Source organism: Monopterus albus, unplaced genomic scaffold (genome assembly GCF_001952655.1).
Source record: "Monopterus albus unplaced genomic scaffold, M_albus_1.0 scaffold335.1, whole genome shotgun sequence".
NCBI lineage: Eukaryota > Metazoa > Chordata > Actinopteri > Synbranchiformes > Synbranchidae > Monopterus > Monopterus albus.
The window spans coordinates 14,605-34,804 of record NW_018128215.1 but is presented as its reverse complement, the minus strand read 5'-3'; the positions used below and the strand labels follow the sequence as shown (position 1 = coordinate 34,804).

Sequence of the window (20,200 nt, the reverse complement as noted above, 5' to 3'; positions counted from 1 at the left end):
CTGGGAGGGGTGCTGGAAAAGGCCCCGACTGGGGACTCCGTTGTTCTACTGGGGGACTTCAACGCCCACGTGGGCAGTGACAGTGACACCTGGAGGGGCGACAGTGACACCTGGAGGGGCGACAGTGACACCTGGAGGGGCGTGATGTTTAGCCTTTACCATCTCAAATTAGTGTTAGCACCACTTGCTAATTAGCACTATACACATAGCACAGCTGAGGCTGATGGGACCGTCAGTAGTTTTGGCTTTTTGACCTGATGATAGCACTATGAATGTGATGGTGGATGAAGTTTCACTCAAAACCACAACTGTCAATATTATGCTGGTGCTAGAGGAAAAGTCAACGAGATCAATGTCTGAGAACCGTGAGTGTTTGTTTCAAGTTCTGTGCCAACCCACCCAGCAGGTGTATAAGTTCACTGGATGAGTAAAAGCCTTGAGCTGCAGCTCGCTCCACCACCCAGTCTGCACCTGTTAGGTTGAAGCTTTTAGTATTTTTGACTTTTTATGTTCATGAATGAGTTCGGGAGCTCCCAGTTTGGAGCTTCCTAAAACAGCTGAGTGTTTTCCACCAACCTTTTCCATAAATAGAAGAAAAGCCAGTTTTATTCTGATTTGAAACTGCAGCACTTCATGTTTTTAATCACACAGGATTAGCTTTTTTGTAAGTAGCTCTTTTAAGATAAATGTGGTATATGCTACCTAATTATAAGAGCATGATTTGTCCCTGCAGTAAACAGTGCCACGCCTCTGGCTTCCTGCAGGCGGTCTGGGATATGTTTTTGTCCTCATTCTATTCTCCAGAGCTCCCAGCTCTGTCATTCTGTGGCAGCTTCATAAAAAGAAACATCCTCCATCATTTGCCTTGAAAACTGAGCTTCTGTTCAGAATATTTTCCCTTTGCAGTATAACACATCGCTCCAAAATCTCCCTAGGTGTTCAACTGGGTTGAGACCTGGTGACTATGAAGGCCATAGCGTGTGATTCACATCATTTTCATCCTCATCAAACCACTCAGTGACCCCTCATGCTCTCTGGATGGAGGCACTCTCACCCTGGAAGAGACCACTCATTCTGGCTTTTCCTGTGTCTGTACATTACAAATAATAGACAGCAAATATTGCTGAACATGATCAACATCTTGTCACTGTGCACATTCTAACCAAGAATTACTGCAGCTATAGACAGAGATATAGACATTTATGTACTTGGGGATGAGAGGGTTTATGAGTTGCCATTAATTATTCTCATTTACTGGCTCATATTACTGTAGCGTCTGCGCTGCAGGAGTGGCGGCTTGTACTGGGACTTGACCAGCACAGTCATAAATTCTCAGTTACTCTTTTGAAATGATTCACTGACTCTGCAGTGAGAGCAGTCACTGAGCAGCCCAGTGTAAGGAGGTGCTTATGACCTATTTATGCATGTCAATACCAATAAAATGATAGGAAACAGCAGCAAAAGCACCAAACAGTTACATTAATCTATTACTAAATACTGTGAGCTGTAAACATGATTATTCTTTGGGGCCTGAGGTCGGAGCCTTTTCAGTTCGTGGCCTCAGTTGTGTCCTGTATTACATAGAAAAAATACAGCAGCACATTATTTGATGTGATACCTCATTGATTTTATTCTTTGTTCAAAATGAACACACTTCAATTCTGATGTCTGCAACTCATTACAAAAAAGCCACAGATGATTTACACATCACTGTTTTCAGTTTTAATTTTGATTTTACATGCCGTCCCAACCTTTTCTGATTTGGGGTTGTATCTATTGTCTTTTTTTTTTATTTCCTTTTTATTGTATTGTCAAACTCAGATGCTGCATTTCTGTTCTAACATCCTCTATCTGTTGTGTAGAAGACATCAAACTGCCTTTGGGTGTGAAATGTGTGACTCTTAGTGCTTCATTCTTTACTACTGAGAACTATTAACAATCTTCCTTGTTTCCTTCTGCTTTTAATTTTATGTGTAATCTATTTTCCAACATTTAATGTCACTGGGCTGTATTACCTTCCTCATGTTGCTGAAAACTTTATTTCTTTGTCTGATTATCCACCTTTCAGAGTTTATTCTCACATAATTCCTCCTTGAATTCTTACTCTACCTCAGGTCACAGAGTGTTTTGTTGTAATTATAACATTTTATTCTGAAAGGCTTAATGCCAGCAAGTCATCAAACAGCTTTGGCCTCTGCACTACGCCCGAGTAAACTGAACAGAAACTTATTTAGTGGGGAGGATTTTCCTCTAAAACCACTGATTAAAACACACTGAATTTAAAAAAAATACTGGATGCATAAAGAGCTTAACAGGAGCCTGTGAAGCTTTGATTCAGTGCTTTAAATTAAATACTAGTTAATTAACATTTACATATTTGCATTTACAGTTTCAGACAAGACAGCAGAATGTGCATTAATTAGTCTTTCTCTTGCCAAAGTTCAGACATGTTAGTCAGTTTGATTACATTTGATTTGATTTGGGTCCTAATTGTCTGTGCTGATTCTTAATTGACCAACACAGAGAGAGAGCACAACCCATACTGAGAAGGATAACATTCAAACTTTCTTTCGGTTGATGTGACAAATGTGTTTGTGAAGTTGTATTTTTCAGCCACCTCATGATTTTAAGTCTAGAATTAATTCCCTTATAGCTTTGTTTTGGTCTTCACCAGATTCTGAGTGAAATATCTGGCTTTGAAGCTGACAAATGCAGGTTGCTAACTTAGCCACTTGGGGTATGACAGACAGCACACAGTGGGTTTATCAGGGCTTTGTCTGTCTGTTAAAACAAAGAGACTGAGCCAGAACCATAAAGCTATGGGTGAAAAATCCAAAACAACTAGCGAAAGGTGCTAAAACAGTGCAGGACTGAGGACAGCTGGATGATAATTCTCTGTGGGTTTGTCACACCTCTGATCGATTACTAATCTATACAATTGATTCATGTAACTTAAAAAAAAAAGTTTCTTCTCCTCTCACTAACAGGAAGGACTCAAATATTATGCCGCCTTTCAGCCGCTCAGTGTTAAAACTTTAAGTAAGTGGAGATCAAACTGTCAGAAAAGTTTCTGATGGCACAAAGACACAGCTCAACAAGTGGAGCGTCTCCGCCATGCTCAGTGGTTTTATTTCCACTGGGACCATCCAAACTCAGAGCCTGTGCCCCCTCAGTACAGAAAGCTGCTGCAGATAAGAGCATCCAGCGAGGCGAATGTGCATATGATGACACTGAGGTGTTGATATCTGTCTTTGTGTCTGTCTTCTCTTCACATGCTGCGTCACTTTGTTGGTGCAGAGACGAAGAGGTAAATCCTAGTCCTTCCAAAAAGCCCTCCTGGCTGCCTGTTTGAGCCAACCCTTTCTGTCTGACAGCCTCCTGATAGAATCCAGAGGAGACTGGACTCTTCCAGAGTTTTATCAGCAGCAAACAGCAGCGCAGTTACACCACAGTCTACAATGGAAAACCATTACTGGAAACAGCTTCTGGAAATTTACATAACTCAGAGCGACAGCCTGTCTGTCTCTCAACATCTCTGCTTTTCTTTTTTCTCTTTCAATCCTGCAGCGTTATTCTCAGCTCCACAGTTAAACCTGTTAACTTGCTTTACACGAAGCAAAAGGATCCCCCACTTTAATTCACATTGCTGTGATTTCCAGGACTGCTGTGCTGCTTTCTGGCAGGTTCTAGTTAAACAGTGATTAGTGACGGAAACATAGAGGAAACATAGTCCTCAGCTTCCAAAGCAGCTCAGCATACACACACCTCTCCAGTGTCTCTGCCCACGTGTCTCCCCCACTGTCACAGGCAACAAGTTTCAGATCCTTCATTTGTTACAGTAGGTAATAAATAAGACAATCTTCTACAGCACAAGGTCTGAGATTCTGGTTGAAATCAGGAGGCAAGAGAAAGTGTTTTGCCCCAGAGGCTCACAGTGACAGAGGGGGCAGCTATTATGCAAATGACTCCACAAATCAAAGCGTGAGATGTTTTTCGTTGCAGCTCGACAACTGGAGAGGTGGAACTTGTCGGGAGTAATCAGGCAAGACAGCGAAGCTCCAATCCGACATGGTGGACAAACTCCATGAGCATGTAAAACCCCAGCGTGCCATTGCTCCTGCTTTTGTTTGACAGTCTCCCCGCAGAGCGGGAAGCTCACTGATCTAACCAAGCATGCTGCGTTGACAGATGCTGCGACGATCTGCAGGATTTATTTAATGATGTCACACTGAGGGTGAGCGGCTCCCCTTTAAAAGCAAAACAACTCTATTATTTGCCCTTGATGGAGACAGTTGCACCCTCAGGCATGTTGGAGAAATATCAACTGATCTCCTAGTGTTGATCTGTGCAGCTCTGTCATCCCAAGCAACAGAATAACACTGTGCTACAGATGCTGTCACTGATATTTTCTGTGAATGAGAATGTCTGAATGTGTTTATAATGTAACAGGAAATATCTGAACCAGGTTATTCATCCCTGCTGCCTGCACAGCTGCATAGAGTAGAAATGCAGAATACAGATGATTGACTATGATTGATGATTGATTATGAATAGCTTTTAATGCCAGGTTTGTGACTACAATATAATTTTCTACACTTACAGTTCAGATTCACATGCTGTTGTACTGGCACAGAATGTTCTGGCTTGAACTGAAGAAGCTCTACCTCTTGCTTCTTCCTTAATAATTACTAATGCCACAACAAAACAGTCACCCTCCTTTCTGTGTAGAAGAAAATTATGATTTATGTGCAGTTTAGACAGGAGGGACAATCAGTCCTAACCCTCTACTTCTCATCAGTTACAGTCTAGTCAGGTATTTCTAATCTGTCTCCGGCACTGCAATAAGGACTAGTACCAACCTGGTAACTTGTACTTTTAAAATACAACTGCAGTTTTTTGTATTCAAAGAATATATACAAAGAAGTCATAAGAAATAACATGTTTTAATATTTTTCTCCATTTAGGCATGATCCTATATCAAAAACATAGATAAAGAAGGGGAAAATGTTTTAGTCAAGTCACTTTAAAACAACACCAAAGGGCTTTGCAGATAAAAAAAAAACAATAAATTATAAAAGATAATAATAGAAATGTCTATGTTTAGCGTGTCTAAATGTTTTATTTCACTTTAAAATAAATTAGAGAGAAACACTGAGAAATTAGCGAAGACGTTTCTCTCATTTTGAGATGAAGCTCATCATTTCTAGAAGCAGAGCTCTTTGAAAAGATTAGTTACTACTGAAGGAATTTGTGTGTAAGTGACGCATACACAAATGGAGATTCAGCTAACGAAGCAGAGGTCACGAGATTTCACGGTGAAGTTGGTTCATTTAGCAAAGATGGGAGAGTGGAGCTACGCTAAGCATTCATTTACCACTGATTAAAGCACTGAGACCATGAATTTCAAAGTCTCAGGGTCAATTTAGGTTTTATCAATCCATTTAGAAAATAAATAATCAAATAAGTTAATTCAAGTTAAATGCCTGTAATACCAAATAACTTAAGAGTAGTCTGAAGCACTGCTGGGAAACTTTTCTTCGGGTGCTAAATAACACTGTAGTGTGTGACGAGCAAATAGACATGGACGCCTCACATGTCCTGGTCCATAAGCCAAGATACACCTCATTTAATGCAGCTTTGGTAAATGCATATATTTTGCACGAATGCTTCAGGCTTAATGTGACACTTGCAACTTGAATGCTCAGATGGCATGGACACATGAATTCATAACCGTGGGAATTCGTCTCATCATTACTCTTCATCCCACATGATATGAATACCTCATAGAGTATAAGAGCTTCATACAGACAGAGCAGAGGACACAAGGCAGATTTAAGCTGTGTGTGGCCTCCCACTGTGTTTTGTACTTGCAGTATGAAGTGGCCATGCTGTGCCATGTGGAGGCAGATCTAAGAATCTGATTCTGCCTTTTTCATTAGATGGGGCTATTAGATGAGTGAGCTGCAGGTTGCCATGCAGCGTGTTGGCATGCAGCTCACTGTGGGGGTAAAATCATGATGCAGATCTGGTAGCAGGAGTCAGCAGAGAAGCCTGCTGGGCCCAGAGTGTGTGTGTGAGTGTGTTTTACTGATGAAGCAGAGCATCATTACAGTACCATGCAGAACTGAACGCAAGAGTTAGAGGCGAGGTCGTGTCCCTTGTGTGGGGGGGTTCCTGTGCAGACACACGCCCTGGGAAGTGTGTATTCATGTGTTGTACTGCACTGTTCACTATTAAAAACCCATTTCTATTAACCCGCTCATTCTCATATTTGTGTACTCTGCTGCTTAACAAAACAAATATGAAACAGTTACACTGACAGACTGACAGCCTGCCCTCCATGCTAGAAAAAACGTTAGCCTTCATGAACACCGTGATGTTAATAATAACTTAGTGTGACTCAGTGAAGCTTGAACCTCCATGGTTGGAGATGTAATTATATTAGGAAAATGAAATGCCAGGAATAAGCCTCTTTGGCACTAAACAGGTCATTGTAGGAATTATTTTCCACAAAATATGAAAATGTAATTATGTGTGTTTCAGGGATTCCAAGCCACGTGGTATTTAAGTTTTAGTTTGGTTTAAAGTTACCAGCTGGTGAGAGAATGTGATCTAATATAACCCAGACTTTCTGCAGCGGCTTCCTTCTTCTTAACTAATCATTTAACATGAATACTAGCAGTGTATTGCCACAGACTATAACAGGTTTAAACCCTGACATTTTGTTCATGGCACAGCCACTATCAGTCTGTCACCCTGACATTGTCTCGTTTAGCTTTAAGCACCTGGCCAAGATTTCAGCTGTACATACAATATCCTCTATTGCAGAATAACAATAGTCCAGGGGCTGGGTTCCAGTTTCTATTATACCGATGGAGTGGTGGCAGCTCAGGCTGTGTTTATCATTTCCCATACAGCCAGCGACTGAGCAGATATTAGCTTGGTCTTATCAGCAGGAGCCACAAAGGGCTGAGGGAGAGAGAGGCTCCTCAGGGAAGTAGCTAATGATCGTCCCCGCTGATGGAGCCTGACACTGGGCCTGAGGCGCCACCACAACAGCCTTTCTGTGGGAAAACAACAACAGCTACCATGTCATTATAATGTTAAGAGAAGAATCTCCACATCCAGTACAGCCAGAGCACACAGAGTTTATGACATCCAAAGTGGTTATTATGATTCAGAGTGGAAGCAGCCGAGTGCTTGGAAAATCAGACTAATGGCTGCAAGGTCACTGGCTCGGTTTGGCTGGGAGGGATCATAGTTGCCAACATGATTAAATATTGATCTCACTCCTGGACAATCATTGCTACTGTATATAAACCAAGTTAGTAGGGGTACCGTTTTACTTTTATTTATTTTTGTCAAATCCTGTCAACAGTACAATCTGTTTTGTTGCCCACACACTGACATCACAGCAAAGACGTTCCACAGATGCAAAACAAAAGTAACCCTGCAACAATTTTTGATTCAGTATTTTATTTTCTAAAATATCAAAATGTGTAACACCTGTGACTCTCAGCAACATCCAGATGTTTGCATAACAGTGGTAGTAGATTGAAATATTTTGTTTTCAATTTCCCGAAAATGTAGTTAAAATGTATGCTATATTTGGAGGTAAACTGGCTTTGTCAGCATTTTCATTTGAACTTCTCTCTACCAAGGAAAAAGATTTGCAGTGTGTTGTGTGGATTATGGGGATGCCATTTGCATGTTGAGAGTGCCTCAAAGGAAAATTCCACTTGAATTTGGCTGAAAGCAAAAATGTCAGACATCTCTAAGCCTGAGCAAATAAAACCAATTTATCTTCATAATACAGCTGGAAATAAGTGAGAGACTATGTTTTTATGCGTCAAGGATGGACTGATTTGACTTTGGTGGTTAAAGGTCAAAGATGCTCATTGGTGGAACATGCAACAGCGAGGCAGTGTGAGCTTTAAAACAGGTTTCTACTCAGACTGCAGCCCTTAAAATGACTTTTAGTTGTATTTCATGTTTATGTTGGACACTATTCACAAGCTGAGAGAATGTATAAGCAATGTTTAATAAATTTCATTGGTCTCACCTTTAGGGTACCTCCCTGCCTGCAGTGCAGACAATTACAATTCAGTGGCATTTCTAATGTCAACAATCCTCAGATGGTGTTTGTGAAGAAAGCATCTCATCAAATGTTGATCTTTGGTTCAAGGCCTGTCATCCTTGGGTTCCTGACATGAAAGTCTGAACTTCTGAATCCGGCATTTGTAGTGGGCTGCACTGTGTGTCATCTCTTTGTTGTGATTCTGCATGGATCTGTATGGTCTCTACATGATACTGTCTGCTTCCCTGAGTGCTCATGGGAGGTGGGGATGCTGCTAGGGACAGTGGCAGCTATGGTTTTAAGCAAATATTGTCTTTTCTGAGCTGCTGGTGCTGGAAGTGTGAGGGGTGGGGTGAATCATAAAACCAAATGGAGTTTTCTGTTGAGTGAATCCTAAAGCCTGTTGGAGATGTATCTGCAGACAGCATGAGAGATATCTGATAGATTCTCTATGCATTTCTCTGAGAGCAGATATTATTTGGGGATCTGATACACCAAAGCAGTCAAAATGTGATATCAGAGGCCAGGAAACAGCAGGGGAGAAGTCCAAATGTGTCCTGTCTCTGCAACATAGAACACATTTCACAGCGGTATAAAAGAAACCTTTTTATCCATTTGTCTTCTTACACCAGGATATCATTGATTAAAAAAACAAAAGCAAAAACAAAAAATAAATAAACCAAAAGCAATGTTTAACCCAGATCAGACATTAAAAAGCTCATCCGATTCATTTCTAAAATGCTGCTTCCTTTTTCAGCATCCACTTTGCAAAACCTTACGTTGTGCTTTGCTTCCATGTGATATTAGTTCTAATTCTTATTTGGAAATTGTTGTATGATGTTTATCTGTGCTGATAAAAGACTGTTCACCTCTGCATGGGCTAAGGATTTTATATTGTTACACTAAAACTTATAAAAAAACATAAAGCATGCACATGCACAAAACTTTTGCAGGTCCTGGATCAATAATTAAATTGCCAAGAGCTCAGGGCAGTACATGGATCTTTTGTTTGCTTTGTGCCTTTTCATTAAAACTTACAGCAAAGATAATCGTGCTAAAATAAGTTGAACCATACACAGGAGTCTAAAATTTCACCCACTGAGCTTCAGTGTGTGGGGGAAGGAGCACATGATAGTGCAGTGTAGTGCAATCTAGTCTAACTTTGAGACTATTTTTACTTTTGAGGTCATTTTATTGCTTTAGTTTCTGTACTGAAATACAACAAGCTAAAACCTACAGAGTATTAAAAAATCAATGCAGCAGAGCCAGAGATGTTTTTTATTACACACAATCTTCTTCCTTATCAAAACCTGGCGCCTACATTACCCACAGTGCAACTCATTGCGGTCAGATATTTGAAAACATTATCCTAGTAGCGCCTTGAGCTACTATCCACAAGCAGAAATTATTTCCCAAATATTGACTGATCCCTGGAAGAGGTTTGCTTTGCATACATGGTGTAAGATAAACCAACACTGCTGGATGTGATCAGATTGAATTATTAGCTGTGCACAGGAACACAAAACATGCAGTGTTAGATATAGATAAGTTCTTTGCAAAAGAGAAGTTGCATTATATCCTTGTCCAAATGAGCAATAAGCTTGTACCAAGTAAAGTATCTCAGTCTCTACAGAGGCAGTGGTGAGCCCAGTGTCTCCGGAGCAAATATGATGAGGGGCATCTCTTTGCAGATGCAGGCTTGGGGTTACAGCCAAGGTTTACTTTTGCCCCATTAGGTCAGACCAGTGAAGAACTTGAGATAATCAGAGGGGCCACTGGGGTGCTCAAGTACCACTCTGGTAGAACATTAGCAGTGTTGCAGTAAAGCTGGAGAGCGTTTACCTGAATCTGAATGGAGTATCAGGTGTCCTTACTGAAGCCAGAGCCTTTCAATTACCTAATCGTGTTTATTTAGGTTCAGTTTTCCAACACAAAAGTATTATTGCTAATATTATTATGTATCTAAATAACCCATTAAATGTTTTATATCACTTTTTATAATAAACTAAATGGCTAATGTTGAAATATTCTACTTTTATTAGTGTTTTGATCTGAAAGCAGCTATATTGCATACTTTTCTAATACAGTAGTGTAACAAATGTGAAAACGATGTGAACAGTTTTGCTTGTAGTGATAAATCTAGAGAGATTTGACACATTCTGCAGTTTCTCTCAGCTTTACACAAGTGTGAGCTCAGTGTTTCACTGTACGGCCCAAAATGTTACCGTTTTGATTTATTGTCATCGGTCTTGTTGTTTTCAGCTGAAGCCGACAGCAGCTTTCACTAAATCTCCACCTGCTCTGCACCAAATGAGAGACATCACATTGCCACCCCAATATATCTGGAAAAACAATTTACTATTCAACATAATTTCTAGAAGACATGCTTGCAGTAGATCAGTGTGGTTGCAACATGCATTCTACGTTTGAACTGGAGATTCTCTTGTGCAGTTCGACACTGTCTGCCATATGGCAAGCAAGTTAAATGCATGTCAGTGCATTCTGAGCTGAACATGTTTTACAAATCATAGAACAGAATTTACTGCCGTGATGCTGTTCGGTCTTTGTACATATTCATAAATGCAACCCCTAACGCTGTGATTACTCTGTTTTCTAAGGTTTCAGACCAACCACGTCCAACAAAGATGTAACAGACTGATGTTACAACCTGTGCTAGATGGAAGGTTTCTGACCTAACACAAAGATCACATCTTATACACCTCTGGTCCATTTGAGGATCTTAGCATGCTTTGAGATGGGATGATTATATTAAATTTTTCACCACTGAGGGAACATTTTTCCTTCTCTGCTGCACGTCGTTGCCTTTTTGTTTGACATTTTTATGCAGGCTGACCAGTTTCTCAGCAGCGCAGTGGCCTGAGGATTCAGGGGCTGTTTCTGTCTAAATATTGTATAAAGTCATCTGCAAAAACTGAGATGAATTAAACCCCTGAAGTACAGTGTATCACAGGACTGGACTCCATCTTTTTGTCACATCTACAGACATACAGTAGGTTTGCTAATGCTGTTTGCATTAGCTTTTTTTCTTACTTGCTCAAATATTAATAATATTGAACCTCTAAAGACCAGCAGTAGTCTGAGGAGACTCAAGTAATGTTACTCCTACTGGCATATGTATATTTGTCCAGAGTATTTTTGGCTGTTTAATAAGCATGGCTATTGTTTGTCTCACAGATAATTAGTCATCTCTGGACTGAAAGCTTTTGCATTAGCATCCACAGACTGTTATGTGATGTTCAGCTTGTTTGCAGTCTTTGCTGAAGACTTTCACATTCTCCTGTTTGTACTTTACTCTGTACATTTCTGCATGATATATTTCATGTTTATTGAATACCTTTAACTGCTGCTCCACCTTAAATAATCAGTTCACCCAAATTACCACAAATGTATTTTCTAACTTAAGTTACTGTATAAATTGCATCGGTTGCATGGTCCCTGATATACCTGTTTGCAAGTCTAGTTATTATTGTACTTTGTTAAGGTTGAGGCTCTTGCAAGTTACACATTAAAAAGAAGAAGACAAGTACTTGTTTCCTTGCAAGTTACACATTAAAAAGAAGAAGATGACAAGTACTTGTTTCCCTTTATTTCCCTTTTTTCCCCTACACAACTGAAATTTCTTGGCAAGACACATTCTCTAAATTATATGTAGATCATTTAATAATAGTATCACATACAGTATGTTTTGGGCCCTCTTCTTTTCTGTTTTATGTTTATGTTGAAATGTGGGTGAGAAATTTGCCACTGAGCCATTGATGTTAAGGGCAGGCCTTTTTGTTCTGCTTTCATGTAACAAAGGTTACAGTGTTGCTTGGGCCACAAATGGCAGATCCCCCTGGGTAATTACTCAGTGACATGTTGTAGTTGAAAGGGCATTTAATATTATTTTTCTCTAATACGATGGGGGTTGTAAAGGTTATTTCATTTTCCAGCACTCAAACCTGGATGGGTGAGGTACTACTGAGACACCACTACAGTGTTGTTACTATAATAACAGATAGCATTAATGTTGACCCTGGAGACCCATCATTATTTTTATTTTTCAAATACTGCATTTAACTGTGAGATGCTGCTCTTTATTGGGCTAACAGTAGATTAAATCTTTTACAGAGACAAATAATGCACACCATCAATATTTATGCCTTTCCCCTTTATCTTATTTATATTTCTAAACTGCAGTGAAAAGGATTCATCCTAACAAGTGATGTATGAGCACTTGCACCAGTCTCATTTCCAGGCATAATGAGATTCACCTGATGCAGAAAAATGATGACAAGCAGTGAAGCTGGGAGGAAGCTGCCCTCGTCTTGACCTGTGATTTGTTTGGAAAACTGACAGCTCATGATGTGGTCACTGAAGGTTTAATATATCAGCCTCGTCCTTTCTGAATACCTCTGTCACAGCAGCTCATTAAAATTAAACATTTATAGTTGTTGTGATGTACCAGTAACTGCTGATGATCTCTTCCCTGCAGCCTCTCTTTTTCCATTTATAACTGCCTTGTGGTAGACTGCTGCCTGTTTGCATTTCCTGACCTGTTAGCTTCCCTACTGAAACACATTAGAGTATGACTGTAATAATTACCCGCAGACACTTTTATAATCTTTATTTCTTGTGGCTGAACTCAGCATTTTGTCCTGTAAAGAGTCAGTTTGCATTTGAAAAGTACTGCCAAAGTTCAGAGACAACACAACCTAAACTACCTAAAAGATATGTATGAGCACTTCTATTAGTTCTTGTAATAAAATGTGCTACAAAAATAAATGTACCTTGTCTTAACAGGAAATTAGAACAACTTCAAGGTTCACAAACTTTGATAAAACTCCATTGCAATGATTTCTATTCCTTGGGTTAACTGACTATAAGAATATAGATGTAATCAGCCAGCTATCCGACTGACGTGATGTGAACTCAGCACTTTGAATGACTGTTAAGTTAAAACTCTTTCACTGTGATTCAGCTCAGCCACATGCAGCCTCTGAGTAACTTTCTTGCAATCTTGCACAGTGTGGTGCTGATGAGATTCGTGCATTTGATGAGTCAACTGTAGGCATTTAAAGTGTCAATATATTGAGAAAATATTCTACCTCTTGTGCTAAAATGTTTACAAATATGCAGCTCAATGTCGTAATGAATGCAACAACCTGCTGAAAACATAATACATTTTTTGTTTTTAATTCTTCTTTTCCAAACTTTAGGACTCACAAATAACAAATGAATGAATAAATAGTGAATATTTTGGATTGAATGTTAGGACCTGCCCATATTTGTGACTGCCACCCACCCCAGTGAGTGTTGGTGGGAATATAAAGTACATTTTCCAATTGTTTTACCTTTTCTTGTTCAGGGGAAACATTTGCATGAATATTTGAAAAGCATGAAAGTAAGAGCAGGGATATATGGTGTATTTAATGATAAAAAGTTCACTTTTTTCATCTTTCCCTGCATACAGAGGTGAGTCCTGAACAGTGGAAGCTGTTTCTTCTAAATGTGGTAAAATAAAAGCTGAGATATCACAGTACAAGCTGTTTACAAAGTATATACACTTCATCACAGCTGAGGGTGATGAACTGACACTTAACCTGTACCTGGCAAACAACTGTAGGTGTTTAATGTAAAAGAAGAAACAGTGAAACAACTGATACTTTTCATCCACTAAAAAAGCCTTCCCTGCCTTGTAGACATTTTATGAGACAACATACAATATAAGTATAAAGTAATAAAGAAGCATTTACTCAAGTTCACCTGGCCTACTAAACCTAATGAAGTGTTGTTCCATCCGAAGTGATAAAGCTTTGTGTCGGATTAAGCATCGAACAGCTGTACCCAGTGTTGGCCTGTAGAGGGCAGTCGGCAACCTCTACAACCTTCTTCCTGCCACAGGAAGAAGCAACAGACATGTGACATTTAACAGGAAGTAAATAAACTGCCTTCCCGCGTACTTGAATTGTTTCAACAAGACGTTCATATTCACGGCTAATCGGATGAAATGGACGAACTTTATTTAGATAATATTGACGAATTTGTAAATGACCACAACAAAATAGTAAGTGAACTTTTGCGCCTCTAGTTTCGATGCAGTTCTAGGTGCGCTTTTAGCAGCTCATGATAGAACCGTGTCAGCCTCCTTGTAAATAATCACTGAATTACATTAAAGAAACTCTATATTTAACGTTTGCATGATTATTGGGCAATATATTTACCAGGCAGGGTAAACTTAACAATTTCATCTGATTTATTTGGCTATTGTGTATAATTCGTTGTTGTCGCTAAAGACCTAACTTTAGCTAATAGCACTTAAATTCAACAAAATCTCAGGTTTTAGTGTTGAATAACATTAACCCATGTTACTGCTGTTAGCCACCATCAGCTATATTTTTAAACAGTTGAACGTAGAAGGATTTATCATAGACCGATCTATCAAATGCCAATCATGAGTTAAATTTTTAATAAGGTAGCTGAGAGTGCTGGATATATATCGATTAAATAATGGAAATCTAAAGTTTATAACGAATGCAAGTTAGCTTGGTAGGCTTAGGACACACTTCTTAATATAAACTAATTCTGGGAAATTAAACAATTTGTTACGATGTATTTTATTTTACATTTTTATACTGTTTTTTGTTAGTTAATGCTTTGTCCAAGTAGCAAGTAAAATGTGAATCTGTAATAACACGTTAAAATTCTTTTTCTGTGTAATAGGTGACTTATAAATGGCTGAGTCTAACGCTGGGAGTTCATGTCAACACAGCAAAGCAGTGAGTATTAACCCTGTTAAGGCTTTTGGTATATCAGCTATGCAGAAATGGATACAAACATACAGCATTTTGTTTTCAGCAATGTTATTATTTACATCAGTAAGTGCTGAACAAATGAATAAAAATGATAAAAAATATGATTAGGTGCCAAATCTTTGTACTGGGCAGTTTTCAAAACCACTGGAGACACATTTGTCAGTACCTAAAAAATATTTCACCACCCAGCCTTACATCTTCCTAGCATCTTGTTTGGTCTAATATTGTGAACTTTCATGGGCCCCCATTGGATTTCAAGTCTATTAGATGTTGTAATACTGTGTGATTTTGTTTGTTGCTTCCCAGTGTTCCGATATTGTTTTTGTCTTTATTGCTGCTTGGCTCCATAAACTACACTATATTTAGAGGATCATGTGCCTTATTCTCAGAATGCTTTACCATTACCTGGATCACAAGAGGAAAGAAAGTTCAGCTCAGCTCCATGCCACCTATCTCGTGTCTGGGAAGTTTGTGCACAATGGTCAAACAGTGAGTTACACCATAAATAAGCTAGACGTGCTGTGGGACTGACAGGCTCTTCTTTTGATTTCAGAGGTTGTTTTTTTTTAATGTTTTTAATGTTGTGCTTCTTTCAGAGTTACAAGGTGTCAGTTGTCAGAGAGGACCAGTTGGAAGGTGAGTAAATGTGTTTCCCAGATCAGCAGTGTTTACACTGCAAACTAAAACTAGATATGCTCGTGTTCTTAAGTGTGATTTCTTTTTCTTAATTTTTAAATATGGAGATATCTGTAGTAGAAGAAGCAGAGGTGTCTGACCTCAGTTGTTTTTTCTTTTGTAGATTTCAAATCGAAAATGAGCTTGATAGTCAGCATCCATGTCTACAGTGTTCAGAAGGCTTTACTAAAAGACAGCGGTCCCCTCTACAGTGTCGATTACGATGCAGTGAAAGACAATCTGAAGAACTGCAGCAGGTACGTTTATTGTATTGTTAGGTGCATAAAAGTGCCTAGTAATCAGTGTTTTTACACAGATGAGGAAAAACCTTTAAAATAAAAGGTAGCTGCAGGGCATATAAACAAACAGTAGTAGTCTCAAGGAGAGAAAAAGAAAAATCACCAGGTGAATTGTAGGACAGCCAGTTAGAGAAGTGTTGGATTATCCTCTTTGTCTTACAGATACAGCGCAATCCGCTGTGCCAACGCGGTACCCATGTCCTCTCTGGAGCTGCAGCAGGTGAGAGAAAAGCAGTGGGGTCCCACACCCGAGCCTGAAAATCAAAAATCTGCCACGAATGGAGACACCAGTCAGATGTCAAAACCTTCCTCTAAGCCTCAAAAAGGAATCATGGGAATGTTCACAAATAAGGCTACTCCTAAGAATCAAGACAGCAGCAAAGGGGTTACATCAGAGCAGAAAGAAGATACACCTGTGGTATGGGTTTTTTTTCTTTGACAGAAAAATAAATATAGATTAAAAAATATAATGGTAGTAGAATGATTTCTGTAGATGCTTAAAAATGTGTATTTTATTTTAGGTTGATGCTGCCAAAAGCAAACCAGCTGGAAAGTCCAATCCAATGATAAACTTCTTTGGCAGTCAAACAGCAAGTGAGTAATATGATCTGAGCAGTGATTTACATAAATTCAGTCTCAGATTTTGGTGATTTGGTATATTTGTACAGAGATACCGGCATGTACCAGACCAACAGACTGCCACCGTTTCACTTTTGCTGTGATTCATCGTTTACATAGGCAGTAACTTTTTCTCTGACACACTTGTATGCACGGTCCGCTACCCATGTATATTTATCATCGAAGCTGTGTTTACTCTTTTGAAGCTTGACAGCATTTATAGCCTACATAAGGATGTTAATGAAACATAAAAATGAACTGGAGTGTAAGTTGATGTTGATCTAACTGTAATATGGCTCATTTTTGGGCTTTACTTTGTTGAGGCAGGTGCAAATGTGTTAGAGCTGTGATGAAAGGGGAAAAGCCACAAGGGTGGATTGTTAATATATATGAATGTTGTTAGCAGCCCCGATGGCCAATGCCCTTTGATCACAAACTTTTCCAACTAAACACTTTTGTTTCACATCTTCAGAGAAACCTGACAAAAAAGTGAAGGAGGAGGAAGCAGCTCAGTCATCATCCGCATCAGAGCAGCGGCATCAGAGTTCACAACCTGAAGCAAAACACGAAGCTGTTGCAGCGGAGCTGCCAAAAGACACTAAGAGAGACTGCAGGAGGTGTGTGCTCCATTGAAAAAGGCATCATTGTGGATTAGGGATGTACATTTTCAGTTTTTTTCTGACCGATAGCCGATGCTTGTAAACCAACCATGAACCTATTGACAGTGGTTGAGTGTCTGTGACCCATAAAAAAAAAGGCCTTTGCCCATAAGGTGTTTATTTTTACATGTGTAAATACGGCATAAACAACAGAACCGAACACACATCATCACACCACAAACTTGTGGAACTGCCTAGTAAAATAGCCTCTGACCTGAGGCAGCTCACATTACTTTAGATGTGGCCCATGAATGTTCCTTTCAGAGTACACCGTCCAAAGTAAAAGACACCACTCTCAGCCTATATGTCTCTGAAAACTGCTCCTCCTCACTGGGAGGAGAAATACAGGACAGAAAAAGATCAGAAGATGTCAAAATTTTATTTGGAATTAGTTTGTTGTATGATCAGAATTGATGTAACAAAATTTAATGTGATTATTGATTATTCAGGACCACCTAAACTTGAACTTTTGTCACTTCTCAGGGAGCGAAGCTCTCTTTTGGTGGCGCTCTTTGTCACCGCCCAACGCTCAAAAGTTTCATATTTGTAGTTTGTGCTGGTAAAGAGGAGAGCACAGAGGAATTTCTTTACAGATTAATGTTTTTTTTGTGTGGGTAGAAATGTTTTAGAATGGTTTTCACTAGTTTTGTAAAATGTTTTTAAAGTGACATCTAAGTAAAAGTCTCTTTTTGTAGTAAAACCAAACGAATAAAGGATTCTGACAGTGAAGAAGAGAAAGTGGAGAAGAAAAAGATGCGAAGGATTAAAAAGCCTGAACCTGACAGCAGTGATGAAGATGGTGGGCCATTCACTTGTTTTTTTCAAGAATTTTATATCTACCCAAACAGGTCTAAAATGCTTGTAATTTGAGTTATTTAATTCTAGACTAAACACCAGAGAGAAATGGCCAGATTCATCAATATAAAAATATTCAAGTCCATGAAAATAGGGCATTGTATATAAAAAGGGAATGTTAAGCAAAGTGATAGAAAACTAATATGTGATCACCTCTTCAGTTCTTCCAGATTCACCACAGCAGATGGAAACAAGAGAACCATCACCGAGTCCCAAAAAGGAGGTCGAGTCTTGTTTCACACTCACACACAAGTGCTCATATTGACACAGGACTGATGTGTAGTAACTGTGCAGAAAATCTCATCTGTTTATTCTTCTAATAGCATTAGATGAGATGTATTCAACACTGTAATCATTCATGTCTGCATGTATGTACGTATATGAATCTACAGCAGAGTCACCCTGAAATGAAGACGAGGAAACGGAGACAAGTCCTTAAATCTCGCACCTTTGTAGACGACGAAGGATGCATTGGTATGAAAAACAGATACTTCCTTTTACAAATAAAACTTTATTTGTATTTTATAAGTCTCATGACAGTATGACATGAAACAAATATTACTGATTCATCTGCCAGAAAACAAAATAGCTGTCTAAATCTCACTTCCGTGCAGTAGGATTATTAGTTTGGTTGTTCTTCATCATTTAATAACTCTGGTTTGTCTTGTTTTTCTAGTGACAGAGAAAGTATATGAGAGTGAATCATACTCCGAAACAGAGGATGACGTTCCAGCCAGCAAACACACTGCGAAAGATCCCAACCCAGCAAAACTACCAGCAAGTAACAGAGAAGATAAGAAAAGTCAGAAAAAAGCTTCAAATACAAACAAAGGAAGTAAACAAGCTTCAATTATGGGATTTTTCCAAAAGAAATAACAGAAGACATAATCAGACACTTGGATCGACATTAAGGAACAAGTACTGGTACAGATTTCCTCTAATGATCGTACCTGACTCTCAGCGGATACTCATCAGATTTTTGAACGTACTGTTGCCAGTTTAAGATGTGAATTCAAGACCAACCTAATAAATACTGTTCAAGCCTGAAACAAAACAAATGATGTGTTGGAAATGATTGACAGGGTTACAGTTTGAAAATGGTGCCTTTTGCGACACAGTATGTAATTCAGCTGTTTTAAAAATGATCATCCTCTAATTATAGGCAAAATTAGCATCTTTAATATTGACTAGTCAAATTGTGAGTGGATGCACTGATGTTTGAATGATTTTTAACTCAAGTCCTGGATTTTACCACTGTATGTACAACACTTACAGACGTGGACAAAAATGTTGGTACCCTTCTGTTAAACAAAGACAAACTCACAATGGTCACTGAAATAACGTGAAACTGACAAAAGTAATAATAAATAAAAATTTTCTGAAAATTAACTAATGACAATCAGTCATTGCTTTTGAATTATGGTTCAACAGAAGCATTTTAAAAAACAAACTGATGAAACTGGCCTGGACAAAAATGATGGTACCCCTAGAAAGGATTGAAAATAATTTGACCACAGAGACATGTTAAACTAAAGTGTGTCCTCTAATTAGCATCATAGGTGTTGTCAAACTTGTAATCAGTCAGTCTGCCTATTTAGAGGGTGAAAAGTAGTCACTGTGAAAGCTAAGGAAAGAGTTGTCTCAGGAGATTAGAAAGAAAATTATAGACAAACATGTTAAAGGTAAAGGCTATAAGACCATCTCCAAGCCAGCTTTATGTTCCTGTGACTACAGTGGCACATATTATTCAGAAGTTTAAGGTCCATGGCACTGTAGCCAACCTCTCTGGATGCGGCCGCAAGAGGAAAATTGATGACAAATTGAAGAGACGAATATTGCGAATGGTAACCAAAGAGCCCAGAACAACTTCCAAAGAGATTAGAGGTGAACTCCAAGGTCAAGGTACATCAGTGTCAGATCGCACCATCCGTCGCTGTCTGAACCACAGTGGACTTCATGGAAGACGACCGAGGAGGACTCCACTGTTGAAAGCAAATCATAAAAAAGCGAGAATGGAATTTGCCAGAATGCATATTGCCCAGCCACAAAGCTTCTGGGAGAATGTCCTTTGGACAGATGAGACAAAACTGGAACTGTTTGGTAAATCACATCAGCTCTATGTTCACAGATGCAATAATGAAGCATACAAAGAAAAGAACACTGTACCTACTGTGAAACATGGAGGAGGCTCAGTTATGTTCT

The 20,200-nt window shown here is 39.1% G+C and overlaps 1 protein-coding gene across 3 annotated transcripts in view; it reads left to right on the top strand.

Moving 5' to 3' along the window:
• pold3 (polymerase (DNA-directed), delta 3, accessory subunit) overlaps positions 1 to 19,350 on the top strand; it is a 28,360-nt gene extending 9,010 nt beyond the window's left edge. The window contains exons 1-12 of one of the 3 annotated variants that reach the window (XM_020624709.1): positions 13,974 to 14,144; positions 14,801 to 14,856; positions 15,282 to 15,381; positions 15,489 to 15,528; positions 15,692 to 15,824; positions 16,029 to 16,284; positions 16,388 to 16,460; positions 16,957 to 17,101; positions 17,839 to 17,942; positions 18,160 to 18,221; positions 18,394 to 18,472; positions 18,675 to 19,350. In XM_020624709.1, the coding sequence (XP_020480365.1) occupies positions 14,088 to 14,144; positions 14,801 to 14,856; positions 15,282 to 15,381; positions 15,489 to 15,528; positions 15,692 to 15,824; positions 16,029 to 16,284; positions 16,388 to 16,460; positions 16,957 to 17,101; positions 17,839 to 17,942; positions 18,160 to 18,221; positions 18,394 to 18,472; positions 18,675 to 18,874 (1,305 nt within the window). In that variant the 5' untranslated portion in view covers positions 13,974 to 14,087 and the 3' untranslated portion in view covers positions 18,875 to 19,350. Of the gene's footprint in view, positions 1 to 13,973; positions 14,145 to 14,800; positions 14,857 to 15,281; positions 15,382 to 15,488; positions 15,529 to 15,691; positions 15,825 to 16,028; positions 16,285 to 16,387; positions 16,461 to 16,956; positions 17,102 to 17,838; positions 17,943 to 18,159; positions 18,222 to 18,390; positions 18,473 to 18,674 lie in introns of those variants that run through there. The other 2 variants (XM_020624708.1, XM_020624710.1) reach the window with 2 other exon arrangements.
• The last annotated feature ends 850 nt before the right edge of the window (positions 19,351 to 20,200 follow it).